The sequence below is a fragment of the Chiroxiphia lanceolata genome, chromosome 13 (assembly GCF_009829145.1).
Source record: "Chiroxiphia lanceolata isolate bChiLan1 chromosome 13, bChiLan1.pri, whole genome shotgun sequence".
NCBI lineage: Eukaryota > Metazoa > Chordata > Aves > Passeriformes > Pipridae > Chiroxiphia > Chiroxiphia lanceolata.
Genome location: NC_045649.1, coordinates 660,527 through 688,051, shown reverse-complemented (window position 1 = coordinate 688,051; position 27,525 = coordinate 660,527). Strand labels below are relative to the sequence as shown.

Below are 27,525 nucleotides of genomic sequence, written 5' to 3'. Positions count from 1 at the left end.
TGGGGGTGACACTGACCCCCAGGGGGCTGTGCTTCACGTGAGACCAGGGGACAGCACTACCTGTCCTCAACAAGCACCTCTGGCCTCTGGCTGATGACACTCGCTGGGTGCTCTGGCAGGAGGGACAGCACCCCTGGCAGGGAAAGCTGCCCCTGCAGGCTGTCCCCAGCAGAGCCCAGACATGTCCACCTGTCCCCAGCACAGCCCAGACATGTCCACCCCCCTGGGGGTGCCTGTGTTGTGCCCTGGGTGGGACTGGTGGCTTTGCTCAGAGAAGCAGCCCCATGCTCCCAGCACAGTGCCCCCAGCCCAGTGCCTGAGAGCTGTGAGAGAGTGAGGGGCAGTGCAGGATAGAGTGGTGAAGAAAAGCCCCTCGAGCTCTCAGGAAGCAGGGAAGGGAGGCAAAGAGAGAGGCAGCTGCTCCTCCAGCTCCCCCGTGCCCCACACAGCGTCTGCTGCGCTGCCCTGGCCCCACAAAGGCACCCTCCTCCTCCTCTTCCTCCTCCTCCTCCTCCTCCTCCTCCTCCTCCCCCTTCACCCCCCCCGCCCCAGGGACCTGCTGGGGTTGGTTTGCTCGTCGATGGCATCCACAGCACTCTCCACGGAGCTCAGCAGGGACTGGGTCTGGTTCGCCGTCTCCTTCAGCAGGAACCGGGTCACGAACTGCTCCACGTTGGTGCCGCTCTCGTACACCTGCCAGGGCACACAGGGATGTGCTGAGCCCCAGCACTGCCACCCAGCACCTTCACCCAGCACCACCCCCAGTACCTTCACCCAGCACCACCCCCAGCACCGTCCCCAGCACCACGGGCACCCCGCCCGGCCAGCACCCACCCCACAGCCCCCACTCCAGCTGGTCCCCTCTGTGCCCCGGACCATAAGGGCCACAGGAGGAGTGGGCAAGTGCTGTCCCACCCCATAAATCCCACTGGCATCCACGGGTCACCCAGCACAGACACCTCCAGCACCCTCGGGGACAGACTTGTAGAGGCAGTGCTGGGAGGGAGTGTGGGCAGCGAGCACATCAGCAGTGCTTGGTCTGTGGATAAACCCATAAGCAAAGCAATGTAAAGAAGTGATTACCCAAAGCCTGTAGTTGCTCTCTTTACCATGACTTTAAATTACTTCACTTATTTTCTTGCAGGGCTGGGGGAGGTGTGAAAAGTGGCCCCTCTCGTGCTTTGGAGATCCCTACTCTGAGAACTTGAGCATGTTTTACAGTGCTCCAGTCCACAACAGTATGGCCAACCCAGCCCTAAAGAAAAAGGAGTTTGGGATGATTAACAGAGCTGGATGTACTCTTTGAGAAGCTCCCAGGGTAATCCAAACCCTTCTGAGACAGACAACATTCTAAAATATTTTAATAGCAAAATTGATCAGCTTGAAGCACCCAGGGCTCCTTTCCCAAAACAGTTTTGCTGAGCCCTGCTGATGGCTCAGATGGTCCTGCTCCTCCACCTCCTGCCAGCCAGCAGCAGAGGTGGGACAGTGGCACAACTAGAATGACCCCAGCACACCCAGATGGACACTGGCACAGCACATTATTCCTGTTTTACGGCGAAGTGATTAGCAAGGTTTATTTCCATGGCAACTGGAGCAGCTCTGCGAGAACCCAGAGGGCCTTTATCTTTTATATTAAATCATAAAAAAAAAGAAAAAAAAAAAAGAAGAATGAGCTGAAGGAAAAACCCTTGGGGTTCTGATCACAGAACTCATTTCTCACCCCTGAATTCGTAGAGAAGCACGAGATTCTTGGCAGCTTCTTGAGCATCCAATTAGCAGAGGTTAATGACATCTGTCTAACACAAACAACCTTGCCCCTCCCATGTGGGGCCTTCACCCAGGCAATTATTTCATCACCTAATACATCTTCCACTGGCCACACTCTGGCCAAGGTGGGTGTATTAAATGGATACATTTCCTTGACAAACACATATCATTGCATCTGGGATCAAAACCAATTTTTTTGCGGTCATCCCCTCTTGGCTGCTCCCCCCCCAGCCAGCCCCGCCTGCAGCCAGCACTCTGCCCGTGCTGAAGGCACAAATGCACTGATCAGACACTCCAACAGGCCCTGCTGGGATCACAGATGAGCTCTCACACCCAGCCCAGCTCTGGCTGCTCAGGGTCTGGTTGCTGCCTGGGCAGGGGGCAGCTGCTCCCACGGGCTGGGGGCTTTGTCTCCCCTCCTGCATTTGGTGCAGACCTGCCTTCAGGAGCTGCCATCCCTGAACACAGAGCTGGGTGTACTCCTTCCACTGCAATCCCTTGGGCTCTCCTCTAACATGATTTCTTTGGGATTGCAAAAACAAGCCATTAAGAAGACCAGCTCCAAAGGAATCCTTCCCATCGTCTTATTAAAACATTCATCACACTGTCCTAGTGAGATTTAATGAGGTTTGTTCTTATTAATCTCACCTGGAAGAGTTATTTCTTCCTTGCTTTGCCTGAGAAGTTAAAATATTTATGGAGATAATATAATAACTGTTGCTCAGTGAAGCTGCTTTGTGCCAGAAGCTCTTGGACATCTCCAAGCCTGCTCTTTTCCATCCATCAGTTCCAGGCTGGAAAGTTCCAGTCCAATTGCCTGGCCTTGATGTCTGCTGCAAACAGGTGGCTGTGCCCATTTGCAGTGAGCAGCAAATGTGAAAGCCTCATTGAAATCATGGCCTTGAGAATTGTGTGTTGATGCTCTCAGGAGAGCCTCAGAAATCATCACCACCTGGGAAACCAGGGCATGAGCCAGAGACGTGGAAAAATGAGAGAAAAGTGGGATAAGGAAAGCTTGCTTTATCAGGGAAATATTGCACAGTGCCAGGTCAGCAAGATGAGGTCCAAGCCCCAAATGTCTCCCCTCTCTTCACGTCACAGGCTTTTCATGTGTCTGCAAGGCACCTTTCCCCACACAGCAGTGAAAAACCTCAGGGCACAGTGTGCTCAGAGCCCCACCACAGCTCTTCAGCTTCTCATTTCCACATGCATCCACCCAGAGCTGACCAAATTCTGGAACAGATTAATTAAAACACCCTTGGGATGTGTTGCCTGTGCAAATCACAGCTGGGACTTTGATGCTGTTGCTGCCATCATGCCCAGCATCCCTCACCAGACACTGCAAAGGGATGCCTAAAAGTGGGTATCAAATGATTGGAAAAGGAGACTTTCAATGCTGCTGAGCATCCTGAAGGTTCTTTGCTGGCATTTTTAAAGGTCACTATTCAGCTCATAAAGACTACAAGGTGTAAAATATAAATTATTCTGCACCACTCACTAACTCAGAGACCCCCGGTGACCACCCCACAACTCCCCTTCACCAACAAGGCTTCCCAGTGCTGGTTTTCAGTGAGACTGGCCAAACTGGCTGACAATTTCCAAGCCTGGGGACACTGATGGCTTCTCCAATTGTTAATAACTACAACAGAAGCACACCCACAGAGGGATGGCACTGAACTGAGGAGGCTTTTCAGATGGAAACCAAAGCCAATTCTGCTTCACCCCCATTTTTCCTTCAGTTAAAAAACCCAAAACCCAACACCACACCTATTGCAATGCCATCAAACCCCCCTGCCAAGCCCCAGCCTGGGATAATGGGGAGGTTATCTCCCACCCACTCAGCCCTTTAAAACCAGGCATGTGTTGTGCTCTGACCTCCGACTGGCTGATTTGAATTTGTTGCTCATAGTTGCCTGTTTTCTTCCAAAAGATATTTTCTTTTAATTAGAATAACACTCAGACCTGCCTCTCCCTCCTTTCCCTCCCCCTGACTCTCAAATCCCTTCCAAAGCAGAGACCCAAAACTGATTGCCTGGCACACAATCAGTAGAAGAAACCTGAGGAGAACAGACACTTAAATAGTTGATAAATGAAAGCATTACCATATGAAAGACACTCAGTCTTCCCAAAACAGCTCTGAAAAGCCAAATAAGACACCTGTTCAGATTAAAAAACTTACAACGGCATCATATGGATCTTAAAAGCATTTTACTATAAAATCCTCCTTTTGCAAATCTCAGCATTGGACCTTTCTCAGCTCATGTTTACCTTGTTTGGTCCTAAAGGTCTCCTTCCATGGACCCTTCCCAAGCAATTTATCACAGGACTCTCTGTTCTCGGAGACTCTCCCTGCCTCCCTGGAATCCCTCATTTCTCACTGCAGCCACACAGATGGGAAGGGCAGGTACCTGTAGGGTCACCTATGGATCAAGAGCCACATGGCACCTTTGCTCCCTGTCCCCTCACCCAGCAGGCAAAGAACACACCTGGAACTGTGCCCTCCTACTTTTGAACACCCTGCTATAATGAGCCTTTGCCTCACACAGATTCCTGACTGTCTGTATTAGAACCCTCCAGACAGCAATTTAACACATATTTTACTGCAGTTTTCCTAGGAAAGCAGAGATTTTGTTTTCCAAGCAGGACCTGCCCAAAAGGCCCTGCAGCTGCAGCCCTGTGGGATGGCCAAGCTGCTGAAGGCTCAGCCTGGTTGTGTCACTGCTGACCTGCTCCTGCCTTTGCTCCTGGTGGCTCCTGCAGAGCTGCTCTGGGGCTGGTTGGCAAGACCACAGCACTGACATCTGGTGGGTTTGTTCCCTTCACCACATGATCCACCCAACTCCCAGGAGCAATAGGCTGAAAACGGGAGGGAGGAGGAGGAAAACCACGTCCTACAGGAGGACCATGAGAGCTGGAGCCAGGACAGCACACGTGGCATCTCCAGAGAAGGTGCTCTTCCTTTTCAGAAAGAGAGAAGAGGGATGTGAATTTTGCAGCTACAGAAGAGCAGAAGAGCAGTGAATAAGCATCTTCATCTAAAAATAAGTTCCAAGACAGACCTTCCCAAGGTTCCTCTCCCTGCCAGCCCTGCTGTGCTCCCCAGCAGTCTGGCAGCTCAGCTGGATCTCATGCACAGCCCTCCAGGCTGGCAGGAAAATCAGTCAGAATGGCATCACATGGAAAAGCAGCTTTCTGGTCTGGACTCTGAACAGAAAAGTTGGGGAAAATTCAGTTCTTGCAGAAGTGAAGCAGCACATTTTGCTTTAATTTGTAGGGCAATATTTTCTTTAATCAGTTTCAGAGAGGAGTTGCAGAAATATTTTCTGAGAAGTAAAGCACTAAACAAACACATCTCATTTCCTTTCAGGTTATTCTTGAACTGCAGAATTCCATAACCTATCCAGAAATCCACATCTGGTTTTTGCTGTAGAAGCTGATACAGAAATTGTTCAGAAATATCGTTCAAAATACATGGAAAGATGACTCAACCTTTACCAATTCACTGACCCATCACCACTCCCTTCTTTTTTCAGCCACAATCATTCACCATGATTACATTTTAACTGCATCATAGGGATGTTTCATCATATAATCACCTGTTCAAGAATGGGGGGGAAAAGCCAGTGATAATCCCCAAAACAACTCCCTCCTCATGAGGGCAGATCTCTGCACTGCAAAGGTGAGGACAGGAGATGCTCTGAACCCTCCAGAAAAGGCAAACCAGCCTTTTGAGCAAAGAACTTGGCCCCTGAGGAGCCAAATGCTTCCAAGGGGGAAGATAGTGTGACGACCAGGTTGTTCAGCAGAGCAGGAGAAAACCTGCTCACATAAAATGAAAAAGGCTGAGATAAAGGATTAGCTGGAGCATGGAAAGAAAAGATTTTATTTTTTTTTTTGAGGCTTATTTCTACTGACTATTTTATCTGGAGGTGTCATCTTTGAAAAAAGAGCAATATCACATTTGGCAGGCTTAATTTTGACAGGTAGGGATGCAAGAGCAATCTACATTGCTGGTCCTGGTTGTGCTAAAAAACAAACAAAAAAATCCACCATTTTTAGCATCCAAGGCTGCTGGCAGATGGTGCTTGCTCTGGGGCTGTAACTGAGCTGCTCAAACAAGCATAGCTTTGAAGTTTGCTTCTGAGGGCTGAAAACTGGGAGAGACCCATGGTCACACTGGCACGAGCAACAGGGAGAGCTGGTCTGATGGAACAGCAGCTCCCACTGAGCCCCAGGGCCTGACATCTTCTGTTCACTGAGATGACAGCTCATAAGGCAGAGACAAGAAGGGTGGATTGCTGCAGGAACATTTTAAATCACAAATAACATATGCAAAACTATTCACCTGTATGTAGATACCTCTGAGCTCTCTAGTGCTGCTGGAGCAGCTGGTATTGAAGGTCAGTGCACTCAGTTTTCCCTTTATGATTTACATATTTCTCATCTAAATAATGATTCTCAGGGGAAAACGTGTTTGCAGCTGGTTTGGGTACAGTGCCAGTCCACAAGACACGTGTGGTGTTTGGTACCCTGACATGAGAAGGCTCTCAGAGGGTGATGTGTCACCACTTGGTCATATTTCTGCTCCAGGTCCACTAATGAGACAACTGATAGACTGGCAGTGGAGCTGTCAGTAAGCAAGCAAGGAGTAAAATACTGTCATTCACATCTCCCTTTTTCTCCCTGTCCAGGACCAGCTGCTGAACATCAAGCAGAGGCTGGTCCAGGGCCCCCTCAGGTCCTCAGGCCTCCTCCATAAACCCCTCCTGCAGTACCACCCCTCCTCCCTGAAGCCACTGTCATTCCAGCATGTGCATGAACTTGCTGCAACTTCAGCTGCAATTTTGGGCAGTTTTGCTTTCCAAGCACTCTCCTTCCATCTGGGACAGGGCAGGCACCAAGGTCAGTCACCAGTTCTTCTGGTGCCCAACAGGAGCATCTCCAGGAAGGAATGATTTGACTTTAAATCTCAGCTGCTTCGTCCTTGAGGGCATTCATCACCCAGCACTTTTCTGGAGCTTCTTTGCATCTTACTTTTAATAATTTTGACTCACCACCAAAGGTCAGCCCTGCTGATGTTTCCAGGGTCAGTCCTGAAAAATGCTTCCCTGGCAGGAGCTGGAGGCAGGAGCAGCCCCAGTGCAGCCGAAGCTGTGCCCGGCAGGAACGGGGCTGATCGAGCCTCTCGGGTTCCAAAACCCACAGCTTTTGTTAACCCAGCTAAGGCACATTCCCTGGGGTGTCTGGGGGAGGGTTTGTTCTGTGGTAACCACCAGCTCATGCCATCCCTCTGGCTCCCTGGGCACTGCCCCCTGGTACCCTCAGAGCTGGCAGGGAGGGTGGAGGCACTGGGTGGGCACTGCCCCACACTGTCCCCCAGGCTGGGGGTCAGGGACTGTGGCAGAGGAGCAGAATTGACCTGGCTCTGCTGCCCCAGCCCCCTGTACCCACACACCCTTGGGCACTGGGCACACAAACTACCCTCCCCAGTCACACAAACCACCCTCCCCAGTCACGTTGGGTTTGGTATTTGCCAGCAGCACTACTCAACAGTGAAAGAGAATTATAAAAGAACATCTCCTGCTGTCAGCCTTTTTTAGATCCCGAAAGTTCATTTCCTCTCTCTCCAATTTCCCTTTGCATTCCCCACCGTCACTGACAGTCATTTCAACGCAGCACAGACATCACTGTATCGGAAAATAATCACAGTGACAGATTTTGTTTGGCTGCATGAGACCTTCCACCACCGAATCTAATTGCTGCTGATGCTTTACGAGGTCCTCCAGCACGAGATAATTGCTGCTTTCTCTTTTTATGGGCAAGAAATAATCGTCTTTGAAGGTGAGAAATATAAACAGCAATTAAATGCCGTGGTTCTCCGTGCCCTCCTGTCAGTTGGCACCTCTCGTCAGAAAGGCAACACAGAAGAAGGTTGGGCTTCATTCATCATTTGCACTGAATACACTGTTTGAAAGGGAGGGAATAGGAACACTTCTAAATGATCAGGAGTGATCTCCAGCTTCTGAAATGTGTATTTGTTATGGAGAATCAGGAGCAGCTCACCAGCAAAGCAGTTTGCTCACAAGTCACAATGCTCAGCATCATCACCAAGCCCTTTGCAGGATCTGGCCACAGGAAAAGATGTAGGGACAGCAACGTGACCTAGTGGAAAGTGTCCCTGCTCATGGCAGAGGGGTGAAACCAGATGAGTTTTAAGATCCCTTCCAAACCAATCTGTGGTTCTGTGATTCCACAAGACCTTTCTGGGAGCACCCATTGGGCAGGTGGCAGCTGACACCAGCTTTTGTAATCCAGGGGTGTGAAAAGCACTATGGTTTGCACTTGGAGAATCTTTGGATGCTGCTGCCTGGATGTTTATCCTATTTGAACACTGGAGATGAGTTTCTCTACCACCCACAACAGCTTGTTTTCTGTTGGATTTTCTTTTCCCCCACTTCTTTACCTGAATAAAGTGCCTGTGTTTGAATAATTCATTGATGAGGTTTGTACCACTTTGTTCACAAAATCACAGCAGGAGCAGTGTTTTTGATTAAATCCCTCTTTGCCAGCTCCTCTCTGTGATGGAGTCTTGCTCTGCTTGTTCTCTTGCCAAGAGTCTGCCAGGCAGTGAAGAGCAACAGCCCCATGGGCTGATAGAACGTGGGTGCTGAGGGGATGCTGGGCTGGCACTCCCTCCTCTGGCTTGGGAAACATCTGCCTTTGAGATTAAAATCCTTCAGTGGGGTAGGAGGAAGATGCCTCCAGCACTCCAGCTCTCCCTGGTCCTCTCCACCAGACCCTGATGGAGGTGACCAGCTCAGGTTGGGGTAAATACCCTCAACCCATTGCAATTAAGGCAGGAGAATCCTGCCACAACTTCCTGAATCTAGGAGGGAGAAAGATGCTCTTATGAGTGGACTGAGATTATGAATAACCATCCTGCTTCTGCTGCAGATGTCTTATGCAAGGTAATACCCACATGCTCAGATGCCTAATATATGAACAGGGAATAAGCCACCTTCCTCTTGCAAAATATTGGGAAGAATTAGTCATATATATTAACCTCACACTGGAAAAGCAATGGTGGAAGGCATCACGGACAGCGAGGTGCAGTGAATTACTGAGATCTCTATTAGCATGTTAATATTTATTTAAAATACATGGTTGGCAGATCTGACTGCCAGAAAATTTGCTAATAATGAATAAAAATGAGGCACGAACAGACACAGCAACTTAATTAGAAAAAAATGAACTATTACTGTTGTCCTGAATTTTTTCATCCTTTCATAATGTTGATAAAAAATTCACGAACACTTCAGGCAGACCAGTGATGGGCCAAAGGTTTTTGCCTTTAATTTATTATGGCAAGACATCAACATGTGAAATACGTGCCTTCACTTTCCACTTCACAAACATCAGAAGGGATGGAATTCGATCAAGCAGGAAAATCAGGCTCTTTACTCAGCAGCAAGATGGGAGAGAAATTTGCTGGTTCCCACCCTAACTCCTAAAACTTATCATTACCATATCTTTAATGTGGAGTAATTTGAGTTTCTCCTTTAGCTTCAAAGATAAATGGAAGGGAGATTTCAATGTGGATTACTTGCAGGAGTGTTGTGGTTGGATTGGGAAGTCCTTGTGGCTGCTTGGAAAAAGCAAAACCTCCCTCCTTGGCTTGGTCCTCAGTGTACCCCATTACAATGAGTGAAGAGGGACACGACTTTTCACTCACTGTGGCACAAAAGAACAAGGCAAATATGGTTGAAGGTAGAAGTGGGAGAAGGGATTGATTACCCTGAGGTAATAAATATCACCAGCATAGCCCAGTTACATTATTAAGTGGTATGGAAGGACAGGAAAATGATTTCCAAGAAATTAAAGGTCTATAAACACTTCTCTCATCCTGGTGAGACAACAAATGGGTGGTGCACCTCTCAGCAGGGATGTTCATATGGTACCTCAGCTCAGATTTTCTAGGTATTCATAAATAAACTTCAATATGCTTCTTGATCCATGTCATTGTCTCTATTAGTCCATTATTAACACTGTCATTAAGGCATGTGGTGGATTTTTTAAGAACTTGGGGCTATTTTGCATATATAAAACAGGACACTATGTCTTAGGTTTGGTGCTTGCATGATTCCCCTATGGTCTGTCAAACACACAGCCCCCTTGTTTCCAGCACAGCAGCTGCACAGGAGTGACTGGATTTCTGGAATGCAGGATGCCTTCCAGCATGGAAATGGGATTTAATGGCAGCTCTGCAAAATGAAGTTTCCGAAATCCCTCCCAGTGGCACTAACAAGACCCTGTGCATCCAAAATCCCATCCAAGAGACCCTCGGGCCGTGCTGCCTGTGGAGCAGGAGGAGGCAGCACTGCTGAGGAGGATGAGGAGGCAGCACTGCTGAGGAGGATGAGGACCTGCAGATTTCTGTGCTCTGATCACAGAGCTCTGACACTGTTCTCTCCAGACCTGTGGAACACGAGGTGCAGCAAAGGGCACTCACCCTCTTGGTGTAGTCCATTGCCTTCAGGATGGAGAGGTTCAGCATCTCCAGAGAGGCCAAAACATCTTCATAGTCTCCCATGTGGTCAGCAAAATAGTCTGGGAAAACCAAGAGGGACATGACAGGAACATGCTGAGGAAATTCAATCCTTCAAGGCTGCATGACAGCAATGTCTATTTATTGGTGGTAAGGTAAATGTGAGAGGATGGTTTCAGGTACATTTTTATACTCTAAACACTGAGTCAAAGTCACAACTTGTCCTGCAGGGATGGGAAGAGTTGTGATTCCCATGAAGTTTGGGACCATTGCACAAAGGAGGTGCAAGGCCCAGTAGCCCCCATTGAAAATAACTCATGCCCACTTCTGCATTTGATTGTCTCTGGTCTCTCTCCCTCCTATTGCAGGCATGGAGGGAGAGGTCTCAAAAGAAATCCTCTTTCCACTCCCTTGACATTCTTTACCACCCAAAGCATCCAAATTCCTCCCAAGTTAAACCCAATTTACATGAGCTGAGTCTGGTCTTACATCTTTCCCTACATTCCCTGAGGTCACATTTGCACCTCAGCCAACAATCACAGGCTGAACAAGCTTCTGAGAGTAAAACGTGTCTCCAGAGGAAAGAGGTTTGCAGAGGTTCAGAGAGGTTCGGAGAGGAGAGGAGCCTGACACAGTCCCAGCTGCTCCTCACTGACACAAAACACAGTCACCACTGGGGTGTCCCGGGGGCTGGTGGCTCCCTGACACACGTGAACACAGTCCTGGGCCGGAGTTCCCATGTTCTGGAATTCACGTTCGTGATGGGAACAGCAGCAGAGGAGCAGGACAGCCACATGTGCAGGGAGTTTGCAGCCCAGACCCGAAGTTTCCCTGTTTCTGGGTGGCTGACACAGAGCACAGCTGAAAGCTGTTCCTTAAAAGCCACAGTGCTGCTCCTCAGCACTGAAACACGAAGCTTCACAGTGAGGTGACATCTCTGTGGAGTGCAGCAAGACAGAAACTTCAGGAAACAACTCCACTAATTAGGTTCTCTTGGCTTAATTAGAAGTGCCTATAGCTATTTACAGTCTGAGAACATATCCAAAGGGAAGAGGATTTTGGCAGAAAGCGGAATGTCACAGCATGACTGACAGCAGCTGTTTGCTGTTCCATGATGAGCCAAACAGCTTATTCTCATTGCAGGGTGTTTATTTGTGTTGTTGTTCTGACTTCATTTGGGAAAGAAAACCTGAGCAGATCCGAAAGGTAAAGACTTTTTGTAAGTCCTGAAATAAAAAACTGGACTCACACATTTCAGGAGAAATGAGCTGCTGTGGGCAGAGCACAGCCCTTGAGCCTGAGCAAGGAGCACCTGGGAGCAGAACAGTGCTGGCTTTAACAAAGTTAAAGCTGCTTTAGCCTCGTTAATTCATCTGAACACCTGAGATCAGCTCTTCCAGTCCTACAAGGTCCTTGCTCATGGCTGCAGAGGCAACAGCCAATGTTCAGAGGAAGAGCATCACTGCAACCCCAGACTGGTGTGGGAGGGGGTGGGTGTCCCTCACCTGTCCCCAGGAGATGCCATCACCCCGACAGTCTGTAAGAGGTTGATGTGCACACCCTGCTCGTGGAGCACACTCAGTTCTCAGGACAGTTTGCACCATTGCATGACTGTCTGTGCTTTGATGGAACTAGAAGTGGCAGGTACAATTTGGCTCCTGCACTCACATTTTCTGAGTGGCTCCTAGCTAGGGCTGGGAGCTCCTCTGCCAGTGAAGAGCTACACAACCACCTTTAAGTCAATCAAGGTGCTGGTGATTGTTGCATTCCTTGGCAGGAAAAAAACCCAGAACTTTTTAAGATGCTGCCTGATATGGATTACCAGCCATATCAAAGTTATCACATAAGCTGCAGGGCTCAAGAAATCCCTTTTAAGATGCTCCCAACATCTTATAACACACAACCTATTTCCAGAGAGACACCACAGTTCCCATTTAGCCAAAATGAGGTTTTATGTTTAAATTAATACTTAGAAGAGAACAAGCAAATAAGAATTTGCAGGCAAGGGCAGGAACTCAGCAGATAACAGATGCAGGCAGGAGCTTGTGGCGATCGACCCTTCCTCCAGCTTTCCCAGCTTCCCACAGGAGGTGATGGGTTTATCTCCCTCCTCTCCCAGCAGCTCCACCCCTGGGAGAGGCAGCGAGATGGGATCACACTGGGTGACAGCCATGTAATTTTCTGATTTTATCAGAGTGATGGAGAAAGCAGTGTGGGGTCAAGCAATGCCATTATTACCCCAGGATTTCCTGGCAAAGTTGATGGTACAGGCTGTGGGGGTTTTGATTTCTTGGGTCAGCTGGCAAGGAGCCCAAACACAATAACAATGGAGTGATGGGAACAAGCCCATCATATCATCAGCAAACCAAAAGGATTTTATGGAAGTCTTCGTTTCTTGCATATCAAAGCAGGGATAACCAGCAGAAAGGGGAAATGTTGCTGCTTTTGCTGCAGGCCTGGATGCTCAGAAAGGTGTGGGCAGGAGTTAAGCACTCCAGGAGGAGAGAACCCTGGGCTGTGTCCTGTTGCAGGCAGACCCACAGACCACCATCAATGGACAGGTCTTTCAAGTATCAGGACAGTGCACAGGCACACAGCAACCACCTCTGGCTGCACAACCCACTCCCAGCTACCTCTGGAGGCTTTAACTGGTGGCAAAGCAATGAAGGTCAGTGGTGAACACCTGCTGAGGGGGCTTTATGTGTTCTTCTGATCCTGGTACAGGAAAGGAGGAGCAGAGATGGATGAGCCCTCTGCAAGGCCACACACCTCTGTCTCCTCATCTCTTCCCCAAAAGCTGGGGTGTAGGAAACATTTTCCAATATCAAGCATCCACAACAAAACACACCCCAGTGAGCAGCATGAACCACTTCCCACTGAGGCAAAGCCCTTCAGGAATCCTGGCAGGAAAATCTCCCTTTCTGGTCAAGGTGTGGGACAAAACATTATCAGAGATTTTCTTCTTAGCTTTTAATTCTGGTGAGCAGTGGGAGGTGCAGTAGGAGTGCTGTACACCTCAGGTAACCTGCTGGAAACACGGAGATTGGCCTGAGGACAAACACGTTATGGGTACTGCAGAGGGAAAAGGGTTTATTGAGCTGCAGAGCAGAGCTGGGAGCCATGACAGCTCCAGAAATTAAACTCCAGCTTGTTCCTGAATGGGAGCCAAGCACTTTGATCAGCTCTGACCCCATTTGTGCTGCAAGAAGATGAAGAAAAGTTTTGCCAATTTTCCTGTGGAATAAGGGGCAAAGCAGCAGGAGGGCTGAGATCCCCCCTGTCCTCAGCTGCCACAGCACTGTGAGCTTTGTGCTGGGTTTCATGCATCCTTCAGAGACCCACACGCAGCAAGGATTGCTTTCACCCCCAAAAAAGGGCCACACTCACCACACAGCTCCTTGGTGTCCACATTGCTGGCAGAGGGGGAGAGTAAGGCAGGGGAGGAAGCAGGAAAAAAAGAGAGAGAGAGAAAGAAAGAGAATTTTAATGTAAAGGACAGATGATGGCTACATTTAGGATTCCTGCAGGCTTAACCCCAGATACCCACCTGCAAGGTCACCCACCCTCTGGTCATTGCCCAGCCACCAGTGTGGGCAAGCTGTGCAGAAGGAAAGGCTGGTGCCACTCAGGGCATCCACCCCCCACTGCACCTTCAGCATCTGTGCAGCTGGAACTGCTTTACATGTTATTCTGGATATTCCCTGAGGGGCAGATGGGTCCTTGTGCATCCTCCCCCTGCCCAGAGGGAACCTGTGCCTGAGGGGGACCCAGCACACCTGACATGGACTGCTCTGACTTCCTCCCAAACATCCACCCTGGCAACACCCTGGTGAGGCACTTGATGTGCTGGCATTTGGCACAGGAACGTGCCAAATGTGCCCATTTAGTCGGTAAAAAAATTTGCAAAATTTGCTTTTCTAGATGGACCAATTCTCCCGTTTCTTCCCCTGCAAAGCAGCTCCTGCCCAGGACTCCCTGCAGACAAAACTGCACAATTACTTCTTAACACATGAACATTTAGTTTACATAACAACATCTCAACAGACGACCTGCTTGGGAAATAAAGATTGCTGCTAATCTCTTTGTGCCTCTGATTCCCACACAATTGTTAATGCCATTCAAGCACCGGAATGATCTCCTAACAGAATTATATTTTATCAATCCATTTATGTCCTGGAAAGTTATTTCTCTAACTAAACTCATCCCTGCTCTGTCTAACCTGTCAACATAAGTGGATTAGGGAAAGAGAAATTTTCAGTAGCACTTTCATTGACAGCATCTCCTGCAGCCCTGCCTTGATCCCCAAATCAAGGCAAACACCAACATCAGGCCCTGGGAGATGCTGCCTGCTGCCTGACCTGTCTGCTGCTGCAAAAGCACATTCCTGGAACACACAACCTTTTGGGTGAGTGGTGTTTGTCACGTGTAAAGAAGTCACCTCTTGCCTCAGAGAGGTGCAGGACACGTGGCTGCTGCTGGCAGACAACAGAGCTGGGTGGGCAGCACGTGCCTCTCTCCAAAGGGAGCTTTTGCACGACTTTATCTTCATTCTCTTCAAGATTTATCATCTTTCTCAAACCCTGCCAATACTTCACCGAATCCTACAGATCCCCTGGGGATGCTGTGAGCTCTGTTTCCCTGGCTTGGTGTTCTCGTGCCCAAACCCACTGAACATGCAGACACAAACCCACCCAGCAGAGCCCAGCCCTGACCCAGGAGCTCTGGCAGCCCACAGTGCCCTGGCAGAGTGGGATTGGCCTCAGCAATGCCCAGGCAGAGCAAACCCAGGTGAGCCCCTTTCCCAGCTGGCACAGCCCCGTGCCAGCCTGAGCACCACGGCTGCTGGTTCATCAAAGTTCTCTCCAGTGCAGGCCCTGGGAATTCACCTGCAGCTCTCAGGCACAGGCATGGGAGTCATTTGCACATCAGCATTGTCCATAAAGTGCTTCAGTAATATTTTTCAGAAGACAGTGTTTATAAACACCTGCTGAAGTGGTTATGGGTTTGCACCTAGGGCACGTTACAGAGAAAAAAAAAAATCTATTATTGTATTCCACATGGTTTTGCATTGTAATAATTGATCTGCTGCTGCCAAGAATGGTCTTTTATTTCCTCACATCTTGTCATCCTATTTAACTTAATTGTGCTTGTACGTTAGTTTGTCTGAGAAGTTGTTTTTAATTTTAAGCCATCTTTCATTAAGAATAAGCCTAATGAAAGAAATTACTGAAGTCACAAGCTGACTTAATAAAAAAATATGATAATGTTCAGACAAAAATTTGTCAGGAGAAATCAGTGGGTACTTGAGCAGGATGTTTCCACCCCAGAGGAGTGTGCCTGCTGGGAACATTGCTGGCACAGCCACGGCCCCCTTTGTGCTTCTGGGGCTCTTCCTGCCCACTGTGGAGCTGCACCTCTGACCAGGCAACACAGGGCCTGGGCAGTGCCCAGCTACAACACCAGTTATGAGCTGATCTAGTGGTTTAATGCTTCAGTAACTAACCCCCACCATGGGCTATGCCAGGAGGATTTTATCATGTAAATATTCAGAATGTGGGTTTCAAGCCCTGTGAAATGGGAGGTGGCACCTTTGTCATCCCTGGCCTTTCATCCCAGAGCTGCCCTTCAGAAGCTGTTTTTGGAGCAGTCACATATCACAGGACCTTTCAGCATGAAAACATTTAGGTGAGAATTAGTTACCAATTTTTTTTCAGCTGCCAAATATTCAACATTCCTGTATGCCACAACAAGCTAAAAAGAAAAATGGCAACAAGTTGTTTTCGTGTTCTCAGAAAAAAAAAATTAAAAAATCCTTCAGCCAGAATAACACTTGGCTGTGAATTAGCTTTCAATTTTAACTATAATTACATTGATAGTGTGACTAATTCAAGAGCTTATTGAAGCCATAACCCAACTAAGCAGAATATCATAATGTTCAAGTTTAAATGAAGAAGTCATTAAAGATTTCTGTGTTATATTTTTTTTTTCTGCATACTAAAGGCCACATCTATCTGACCTCTTTCTAAAACAAAAGTCTTTCTTTCAAATGAGAAAAAAACCAAGAAAATCGAAGTTGTTTTGGTTTCAGGCCTTTTCTCTCTTTTCCAGCCAATGAGGCTGTAGCAGCACAACCTGGCACTCCCAGTCTTACTAGGGATGTGCACCCTTTGAGGTTGTTTTCCAAGGCAAAGATACACTTTGAAGATCCTCCATCTGCCATTTGAGACCTATTTGCTCCAACAGAGGTACCAGGCAAAAACAAGAGCTCAGATTTCAACCCTTCTGAGAAGTCAGAGCCCAAGCCATGAACTACTTTGGCCACAAAAAGGAGTGTTCATCACTCACCACCCACCACCATTTAAATACAGTGTGATAGTTTGACCAGATAAACATATTGGCAACAGGGAAATAGTCTTCCTTCTGCTTCATATCCAACTATTTCAAAGATTAAGAAAAGACCTCAAAGTGTGACACTCCTCCTGTGCATGTGGGAGTTTAAAGAGCAACGACCCTGCTGTGAGAGCATCTCCTCAGTGAGCTTAATTAGGGGAACTTGCCCAGAGAGTAATTACTGCTGCGTGATTAGTGAGAGGAAGAGGCTGCCCAGAGCCATGGCTGTGCCTCCTGTGTACTCCAGAGACAAAGACATTTCTCCCCCCAAAGCCCCACCCAGCAATAAATTGCAGTTTGATGACACCTGAGCTAATGAGGATCCCTGGGAAGTCACATCTTTCCCTCGCTGTGTCCCTGATTGCAGATTATCCAGTGGATGGGCTTTTATCAGAGTTTTCCTGTACTGACTTTTTGCTGCTTTTCTTTTAGAAGATTTTTTCCCTCTCTGCCTGCCTTTCTTGAAACAAGATGCCACCTTTGACACTTGGTGGCAGGGAGCAGGCACTGTCAGACAGAGGACAGGCTGCAGCCCAAGGATCAGGGGCTCAAGGTGAACATCCCAGAGCCAGACCCCGGGGGGGTGATGGTACCCAGGTTACCTCCAGGTCCCGGGTCAGAAGCTCCAGCCACACTGACCCAGACCAGTCCAACACTTTGTTTGAGCAAATCAGTGATTTCCAGCAGGGAAAAAAAGGTATTTCTGGAAATTCCCCCCCCCACTGTTATTTGTGTTACTTCTTAACAAGCAAGGCCAGCCCAGCACAGGGAGGGGTCACCCAGAGAGCATCCCAGGAGCTCTCAGCATGGCAAAGCCAGGGATGTCCTGGCCCAGCGCTGCTGCTGACCTGCAGAGGACCCTTCCAACGAACACAGCTGTGAATCTGCCATCCAGCATCTCTCCCTCCCTTTCCCAGCACCTCCTGCCTCCCCAAGGCAAGGCTGATGGCCTCTGACTTGCTGTCATTAACACACTTCTCCAGACTCCAACCATGGAGAGGAGAGGAGAAGTTATCTCAGAATGGGGAAGATAACAGGGAGAAGCAGAGTGTGAAATTCCCTTCCTGGGCTCCAGCTCAGCCAAGGGAAAGGTGTCCCAGGCTCTCCCAACAGGCGGCTCAATCAAAACCATGATGGCAATTCAGAAGTTGCAAATACATCAGAGTCTCATCTTCACACTTCTCATGCAAATATCTGCCTGGATGTGCTGCTCAAAAGCTGCTCAATGCCCCACGGCTTCAGCTGAAGATAATCACCCTTTTCCTTGGGCAGATGAAAGGTTTGCATCAGCAGCCCCACGGCTTAGTCACTTCACCAGCACAGAAAATGGAGGGCTTTTTTTTTTTCTGAAATCACGTTCTACTTTTATTTCCATCTTCTATTCACAGCTTTGGGTTTGCTGCAAGGCTTCAAACGAGCACAGAAACAAATTATCCTCTAGCATTAGCCACCTGCAAAACTCATTTTCATTTAGGAAAGACTAAAAAACAACAAGTGCAGCTGGAAAACATTATTATATCTGATGATACGGCTTCTAGTCCCAGCAGCAACAGCACTGTGTTATCTTAACACCTCAGAAGTGCAAAATGTGCACCCAGATGCCCGCTAAGGGGTCACAGATGGTCACTTTTGATCATTAGTTTCTGAACTCAATTAAACATTTTTACACAAGCCCCAGAGCGAGAGAAATTATTCCAGGCAGAGCAAGCAAAATACCAAATACTGGATGATGGCCAGGAGCTGAATGACTTCAATTCTAAAGAATTAAGTAACTTTCCAAGCCCATCATTGAACTCTTCTGGAGAACCCCGGTAAATTCATCCCAAGACCTACCCAAGCACCTCCCCTTCCCCTGCCCACTTGCTTAAAAAAAAGCCAAAACCACTCTTAGGGTATGACTTAAAAATGGACTTCCAAAATCTGAAGTGCCACATGCAAAGAAACAGCAGAAACCATATGTGAAGGGTGTCCACGACCAGAAGGACATGGAGCCAACTGCAGCTTCAAATGACACAGGCAGAGAAGGATTCGGAACATATGTCAGTTCTGGCTTTTATCTCCTGAGCTGTGGCAAGCTGGCAGTCAGGGCTCTGGTGCCTGCCTGGCTCTTACTTTGAAGGATGGTTTTATCTCTTGCCAAATGTCCCTGCTTCCTGCACAACACAAATTTAAAATGTATTTCGTGGTGTGCTTCAGCAGGAGGAAATCAAAGGTGCACGTCTTGGTGCAGGCACAGCTGCCCTGCTCACTGTTCAATAAACAGAGAGAGCAGTGAGTCTGAACAAACCCAGCAGGTATTGTTCATTTAGCTCTGCTTTTTCCAGCAGGGCAGAAAGTACCACCTGTCTGAATTCCCAGAGGGAATGGAGGAGGGCCCGTTGGCATGAACTGACAAAGGTTCACCATTCACTCCAGACAGGGGCTTCTCCAAAATTCCATGTTCTGTGAAACAGGCAGGGTTTTGCAGAGTCCATTTGGATCACCACCTAACTGGGACACTTCCAGCACTGGAGCACCTTGATTTAGATTACAGTACCTACAGAACAGCTCCCACGGGGACTCCTGAAAGGGAGGAAAATTCTGCCTTCTCCAAAGCAAAACTAATAACTTTGTTCTTCCCTTGGCATGTGCTCCATCACTGAGCACCTGGGGAGCACAGCACAGGCCTCTGAAAGTCCAGCAGTAAATCATGTTTTCTCCAAAACCCTGGTACCACAGAGAAGATAAAACAGGGACAAAGAACTGCCCAGAAACAGAGAGAAGCAAAAGGAAGACAAGAAGGATTTTTTATGAAGTTTCACATATGGATTTTGTATTACAGAGTCTCATCACCTGTGGTTTGGGATTAGGGGTTGTAACACATTCCATGTACTTTGGGAGATGGTCTCTTTCCTCCTACTTGCCCTTGCTATGGGCAGGATTTTCCTTCACCAGTTTGAAGGCTGAAATCTGGTGTCCTCAAGGATGTTCTGCTCACCTAAATGCAGGGTTCAGCACCTTCCTGCTCCTTGCACCTCTTTCCTTGGAATTTAGACAGATGATGACCAAGACAGGGACAGTTTTCCATCTTTTCCACACTGTATGACAACCATGGCTCATACTGCTCAGCAAGACAGAAGGTGAGCAGTAACAGGGCTGCACAGCAAACCTGTATACAGGCTCATTTTAAACATTAATATTTCAATATTTAAAATATTTTAGTAATATTTTCATACGGCTTTCTCTGCAGCTCCTTGCCTTTATGAGCCATCTGCATTCTCACTAACACAGACACTGCCCAGAAACAGCTTCCAAACCAGACTCCCACGTTCACTGGAGATGCTGATGCCCAAAGCTGTGTGCTCTGCACCCCGTGCTTTGCTCCAGAGCACTGGGGCAGCAGGCTCCTCATTAAAAGCCAGTAATCTGGAAAATGCTGATTTTTCAAGGTAAATTGAACTGACCTTCAATACAAACAAGCACAGTAAATCTGGCAGGCTCAGAGTAAAACATGCTCCTTTACTCATCCTGCTTCAAGGCTGTTCCCTCCCTGCACGTGAAGCTGCTGCAGAGTCCAACAGGGAGCACAGGATGGACTGTTCTGCCCCAGGAGCAGGAGGTGTCTGTGTTACAAACCTTATTCCAGCTCTGACTGCGAAGGAAAAGCGGGGGGAAAAAACAGGATGGTTATCACTGAATCCTGACTCCTAATTGCTATCTCATGAGGTTGAATTCCCCAGGTGGGTGGCAACCTTTGGAGAGCAACAGGTCCAAAAAAGCAACTTGCTCCAAAAGCAGTGTGCTGCTGGAGTGCAGCAGCCCTGCCTGGCAGTGTGGGGCACAAAGGGGCTGCCACAGCACTGGACACGAGCAGGAATTGGGGTATGATAGGAAAATGTCTCTTGTCCAGCCAGTGACCCTCAATACAGTTGCATTTCTCTTGTAGCAGTAATAAACCTCATTAAAATGATGCAACAAGGCTATTAAACTTGCTAAATACAATCTCTGAAGCCCCAAACCATCCCAGCACAGGTATGGATGCAGCAGCTGGAGGGAGCTTTGCCCCCTGTGAGCCCATCTCTGCTGGTCTTCTCCCATGGGATCCATCCCCACCTCTCCTGGCACAGCCCCTTACCTCCACCACGCTCTCACACTCATCACAGTCCTCTGTGAAAGGGGTTTGACATGGATTTTCCTGGCTTTGAAAAAGGAAAAGCTCTTCAGCAATGACAGCTCACACTTTCTCAGGGGCTCCCACGAGTGACCCCTGCCAGTCTCCACAGACCCCTCTCCCCTCCCCAGGCGTGGGCACGAGCTGGGCACGAGGGGTGAGGAGCAATGAGCTTGGGGCTTGGTTTGCCTGTGCTGGCAGAAATATTCCTGCTCTTGCTTGTGTGTCTGATCAACCAGCAAGGGCACCTGTCAGGGGGGAGGACAGAACACTGCTTTTTGCAGCACAACTCCGTTTCTGTTTCCTTTCAGGGACTCAATATTTACCATAAAGATGAAGGCCATCACAACATAACACATTATTTGCTGGTTTCTCATTTTCAAAGACTGCTGCTGTATTTCAAGGCTGGTTCAGCTCCTCACTCCCTTGGCATACTGATGTGTTCTGCAGCCACAGACACTTATGAAACACGGGGTCATAGCTAACCCAAGCCTCCCTGTAACCCAATTTCCTACATACAGCCAGAGGTAGGGGCCAGAAATAGCACAGTGAAGACCCCAATTGCCTCTCCACCATCCTCAGAAGGTCCCAAGCTGCAAACCATCCCCGACACAGACCAGATGCTTTCTGTCATCAGTAGTTTCAAGACAACCAAAATAACATCTTCTATGTGGTGAAGATTTGACAGACCAAAACACCCAGCTCTAATCATCAAGGGCACCAAGAAAAGTGACTGAATATGGATAAAAATGAAACCACGGTCTGGATGTTGTTGGAAAACATACTCAGTTCTTGCTAGAAATATATGTCACTTTAAAAAAAGGCAGAAGCAATAAACTGGCACCTGCAGAGCACCAGACATTTGTTTGTTCATTCATCAGCAGCTGCAATGTGGCATTTCAGGCTGTCAGTCGGGGCTACCCCCTCTGCTCTGCCACATCTCCAGGGCTGAGTCTGGGCACGGCAGATGGGCTGGGCTCAGCATCAGTGGGGCTCTGCCCCTCCTGCCCTACTGCTGCCATAAATCAGCATCCCAAATGCACCACAAAGGGGTAACTTTCCACAAAGGGGTGACCAGGAACCCGAATCCCCAGCAGGAGAGCCCTGAGGGCAGAGCTGGGCTGGGACAGCACTGCCCTCTGAACCCCCCTGCCATGGCCAGCTGGGCCACCCAGGCTCTGCATGCTCACAGCAAACATTGGTGCAGTTGTTCATGCCCATAGAAGAAAATTTGGGGTATTAATGTGAGATCCTCTTGCACCTCTCCTTGTACCCTGTAAAACTGTTTCACAGCATATTAAAAATAATTAATTTCTCTCATTGCTTTGACACAGTTGGCCAGAACTTCTCACCACTCACTCACAAACAAAAATTCTCTTGAAAAGCTCAAGAAAACTCTGAACAAGATGACAACACAATAAAATGCCTGTTTACAACACAATTAATATCCTGAAAAATATATCAATGCAGCACACTAATTTGCTAAGCTTAATCCAACAGTTCCTAAGCACAGTTGCCACCTTAAGTAAAACAGACATTTAATACAGTATAAAACATTTTCAAGTCTCTACATGTGCCAAATTCCTCATAAATTGCCTCTAAACCCTCCTTTTTTTTTTTTTTTGATGGATGACTTGTTCTTGAAAATGTCACTCTGCCCACAAGTGCATCAAAGAAAACAGAAGGCAGGTTTAATTACAGCCTACAAGTAACTTAACTGCTAGGTGGTATGGCACTTCCAAATTTATTAAGTTGATGATCACTATATTCACACTGGGGCCCAGTGTGTACATACACAGGGTTATATCACTCTTGTTGGATTTATCCCTGGGCAGTGCCAGGCAAAACTGGGACTACAGGTCTTGGAAGGTTGGGTTGGCCGTGCCATGGCCAGCACAGAGGCACCACAGGCCACCCTTTTACTCTCAGGTTTCCCACCCAGGGTGATTTTTTGATGATATTATCATCGTGGTGCATTGAGAGAACAGATTATTTAATTTTGACATCCTGGCCCCACACAGAGCCAGCCTGGATCCTGCACCACAGCCCACTTGTAAACCCAGCTCTTCATCTCCCACATGCATTTCAGGAGCAGTAAATACAGCAGTTAACAGCACATCTATTTTGTTGTCAGGCTTGTTCCAAGTGATCAGCCTCGAGACAGCTTTAAATACCAGCTGTTTGTGGTGTTTGGACCGCTGGGTAATGTCAACTCTGCAGCTTGCAAAATAGGGATTTCCTGTTGGAAGGAAAATATAAAATAAATAAAAGGAAGGGAAAAAATGGTTTCAGCCTATGATGCTCATTCCCAAAATCATTCCATAGCCTTCCTGTCATGGAGTGCTCACTGAAGTGCTTTAAAAACCAAAGAAACAGAAAGTTGTCCAGAAGGGCTCCCACCCACTGCAGGGAACCCGGGGGCACCAAACAGCACTGCAGGGAACCCGGGGGTACCAAATACCCCTGCAGGGACCACAGGGGCACCAAATACCCCTGCAGGGAACACAGGGGCACCAAATACCCGTGCAGGGAACACAGGGGCACCAAATACCCCTGCAGGGAACACAGGGGCACCAAATACCCGTGCAGGGAACACAGGGGCACCAAATACCCCTGCAGGGAACCCGGGGGTACCAAATACCCCTACAGGGAACCCAGGGGCACCAAACAGCACTGCAGGGAACACAGGGGGCACTCCCAAAGCTGTGCTGCTTGTCAGTGCCCACCACAACAGGGACAAGAACACGACAGGCATGTGAGTGCAGTGATAAACAAGTTATAAAGGTGGACAAGATTTAAGTATGCACAACAGGGACTGGAAATCACTGCCTGGATTTCAGAGTGTGTCCGTGCTGGAGCCTGCAGGGCTGAGTGACCCAGGGAAGAGCCACTTCCATCAAGGACTGAGGCCCTTGCCCCACAGTGCTGCTGGGGTCCTGCTCCTCCCTTGGGCAGGAAAGCCAAGGGATGCTCTGATTCTTCACTTTCACAGAAGGTGGGTAATGGCACAATAACTCTGTCTTGCAGCAAAACTATACTTCAGCTGCTTTTTCACACACTTCCCTCCACTTCTTGGCCCTCTGTTATCCATCAAAAGAAGTCATTTATGCATGTTTTTTAACCCCTCGTTATTTCTTTTTTGCTCAATTTTCAAAGCAAATTATTGAAACATTTTTTGGGAAGCAGATGGTCTCTCGGGTTTTTATGCACAAACTGTCAACAGTACAAAACAGCCAGAAATGGCCTTTTTTGATGAGTGAATATTTTACATTTTGCCTGTTTCTACTTGACATGGAAGCCTGGGCTAATCTGATTTCTGTTTGTAGTCTCTGTAATATTGAACTGCAAAAGAGACAGGGGTAAAGTAATTGCTTGGAGCTCAGCTGAATGGTTTGCTAATTGCCAGAAGCAAATGGCAAGATATTGAGAGCATGAAGTAAAATTAAATCAGCCTTCTCCTTCTTTTAGATTTTGCAGGTATCTTGTTTAACACCAAGGTTATACGTAGGAGAGGAAGAAATCAGAGCAACAAATGTGTATGTTCGGATATGTAACACAGCTGGCAGGGAACTAGTAAAAGAATAGTGAAGCAAGAAATCCCTGGACTCTGTTGCTGTATTTTCCTCAATATCTTTGTTTCTCCTGCATTCTCTTCTCCTGCCATTGGAAAAGGATATTAAAAAATCTCCTGTTAAATCCAGTCCCAAGGCAGAGAGCTTGCTCTGCCTCCCAAGCAGCAGCTGGACACCTCTGCTGTTTGGTCCTGGTGCCCTGTGCAGGTTTACTGAGAAAAAAACACAGGGATAAATTTCTAAGACTGGATTTGAAAGCAAAGTCTCCAGTCTCTTTGAATGCCTACATGACTCAAGCACAAGTGGCTGATTAGAATTAAACATCTTAGTCACTTTTACAGTTTTAATGCAAGATTTTGGTATCTTTCCATTCCCTGGAAAACTCCTAATACAGAATGGCCCTGCAGTGTCAAAAGAAGGTGCTGAGCTGCAGTCCCAGGCAGAAAACTCTCTGCTGTGATCCTTCTTCCCTCCATTTGCACAGATAAACCCTCCCTGGTCCTCGCCCTCTGCAGCAAACCCCAGCCTGCTGCTCCCAGCCCAATCTGTCAGATTAAACAGCTCTCCCCAGGGATCCTGCAGAGAGCCTGCCCGGGAAAACACCTGGGAAATAGGATTAGAAATAGAAAAATGTTCTCAAATGTTAGTTCAAACAGGATTCTGTGCAGTTTTTCAGCTTTGTGTTTCTCCCAATGACCTTCCCAGCGAGTGATTTGTTTTTTAAGCCCCTTTTCTTTGGTGAGGCTGAGAGGTTTTGTAGCTCTATCAGCACAGCACCAGCATTGGAACCAAGTATTTCTTCACTTAAATGAAAAGTAGAGCACAGTACAGTTTAAGTGACATTTTGGTACAGAGAAGAATAAGCTAGGACTAAAAAACATCTTCCACATAAACAAAATCCACCAAATGCCCATGCTCTTGAGAGCCAGAAATTAGAGCCAGACATGTAATTTTTGTGCAATCATTTTGTCCCTTTCAGAAGAGACAAGAACTGTCTCTTGAATCAGATAATCAAAATCTCAGCTGATTAAACAACCCGTAGTTTGTTTCCCAGAGAGCTAATTGAGAACATTTGATATTCAGAAATGAGGTTGGTTTCAATGGGCACAGCCATCTCCACAGTGCAGGATTCAGCTCCCAGACAAATCTGGCACTCCACTGAATCAGGTTTGCAATGCAAATAGCCAAGATTAGGGAGGGGGAGAAAAAAACAGGAAAAAATACTCCATCATAATCATCATTGTTCCTTGCCCAAGAAGTGAAAGCACTTTCTGTTCAACCTGGAGAGGACTGGGCTGCAGAAACCTGGAGAGAAGAATGGGCAGCAGAGCATGGCTCCAGAAGTCTCTCCAGCCACAGTGGACCCATCAGATGGAATCTTCTCACAGCAAAGGACACCAGACCTGATGTGGGCTGTGGGAAGGCAAAGCATCTCAGAGGATGTGCCTGGAGTGACTGTGGCATCCAAACAAAGCAGTAACAACAATGGACCTTTCCCAGCAGCAGGCCAGCAGGACCAGGCTGCATCACCAAAGGTACTGGAGGTGTTCAGGCCTGGAGCAGGACTGTGTGCTGGAAGGAGGGTGTGGAGAACCTCATCCTCACCTGTGCTGATGTGAAGCTCCATTTCTGCCCAGGTGGAAGCAGGGGGTGTAGCTTTAGCTGCACTCAGCTGTTCCTTGCTTAATATTCAGGAACAGAGTTAGAGCTCCTTTACCTTTGCCTCTGACCCTGTCAAAATGTCACATTGCTTTTATGCACCACCAAACCAGGAGTTTTCAGAGCTCAGAGCACCACCAAAGCAGAGAGCTGCAAGGCTGCTACCAAGGCATTTTGACTCCTCTCACAGGGAACAGCATCAGTCTGGACCCCAACTACACCAGCAGCACCTTGCCAGCATCTCCTCCCACTCTTTGGCTGCTGTTAGCTGTTGTAGAGCATTCAGCTTCATAGCCACGGGCACAGAGTGTTTGTGTAAATCAACTTTATTCTCTGGTTATCAGTGCATTTAAAGTCACAGAGAATCAAAATTCATAGATGGAAGCTATCAGACCCATTTTGAGAGCTTCTGGCCTGGCAAGTGCCCAGATGATGTTGGTAAAAGCAGGGGCAGCACAAAGCTCCCAGCACAAAGCTCACTGGCTTTGCAGGTCTCAGCATGCTGGAGCTGAAGATGCTGCTGGCAGCAGCACAGTACTGTCGGGGCTGACCTGCTCTGCTTCACAGTGGGACTAATTAGTGCAAGCAGAGAAGCTCATCAGCATCATTATCTGCTCCTGGGGTGGCCCTGCACAACCCTGTCCCCCCAGCTCTGGAGGGGTCAGCTGCCCTGACCATATCCCACTACATCTCCCTAAAGTGATCCCAAATTAGTGATTTATGATACAGCTCCCTGTGGTATCTGAGCAGCTGAGGGTGCAGGGGAGGAAGGTGGATTCATGTTCCCAAAAGGATGTTGTTCAGCATCCCAAAGGCAGGTGACCAATCTTTCCCTCCATCCCCTGTCATCAGCCCTCTGGACCACCCCCCACCCCAGGCAGTGACTGAAGGGATGGGAGGTGGCACTGCCAAGTGCAGAACAGGCTGGAGAACCTGAGCAGCTTCAGTTCTCCATTGGCACAATCCTCTGGCAACAGTGACAGTCTGGGAAACTGTGAAGGCTTCTGAGAAGAGATTCCACTTCTGTTAATCATCCTCCATGCCCGTTCCAGCCTTTGCTGGTGTTTGCCACCGGAGAGAAGAGCTCATTTAGAGAGGGGACAGGGGACAATAGAGCCATTAAAGGAAGAGCTGTGAGCCTGAGGAGAGATAACAAAGGCAGAGCAGCAGAATGCTGGTGCCACGGCCTTGGCTCCCCCTGAATGGAGCTGTGCAGCTCCTGGCAGCAGCCCTGCTCCACTGAGCAGATCCCTCCCCACAGGGCTGTGCTCTGCAGCTCTGAAAAATGTACAAGACAGAAAAGGGATTTTCAAAATCCCCTGCAAGGACTACATTTGTTCAGTCAACCATCACATCCGACCTCTCCCTGCTTTCCCAGGGGCTGGGAAGTGCTTCTTCCTTCCCAGGGCATGCAGAGTGTGAGTGCCAGCCCAGGCAGC

At 48.1% G+C, this 27,525-nt stretch overlaps 1 protein-coding gene across 1 annotated transcript in view; it reads right to left on the bottom strand.

Annotated features, from left to right (window-relative positions):
* Nucleotides 1-27,525, bottom strand: part of NECAB2 (N-terminal EF-hand calcium binding protein 2) — a 66,765-nt gene that overhangs the window by 4,283 nt on the left and 34,957 nt on the right. Inside the window, exons 4-6 of the mRNA XM_032701403.1 lie at nucleotides 13,703-13,728; nucleotides 10,280-10,377; nucleotides 557-693 (exon numbers count right to left, since the gene is read on the bottom strand). Of these exons, the coding sequence (XP_032557294.1) occupies nucleotides 557-693; nucleotides 10,280-10,377; nucleotides 13,703-13,728 (261 nt within the window). The remainder of the gene's footprint in view (nucleotides 1-556; nucleotides 694-10,279; nucleotides 10,378-13,702; nucleotides 13,729-27,525) is intronic.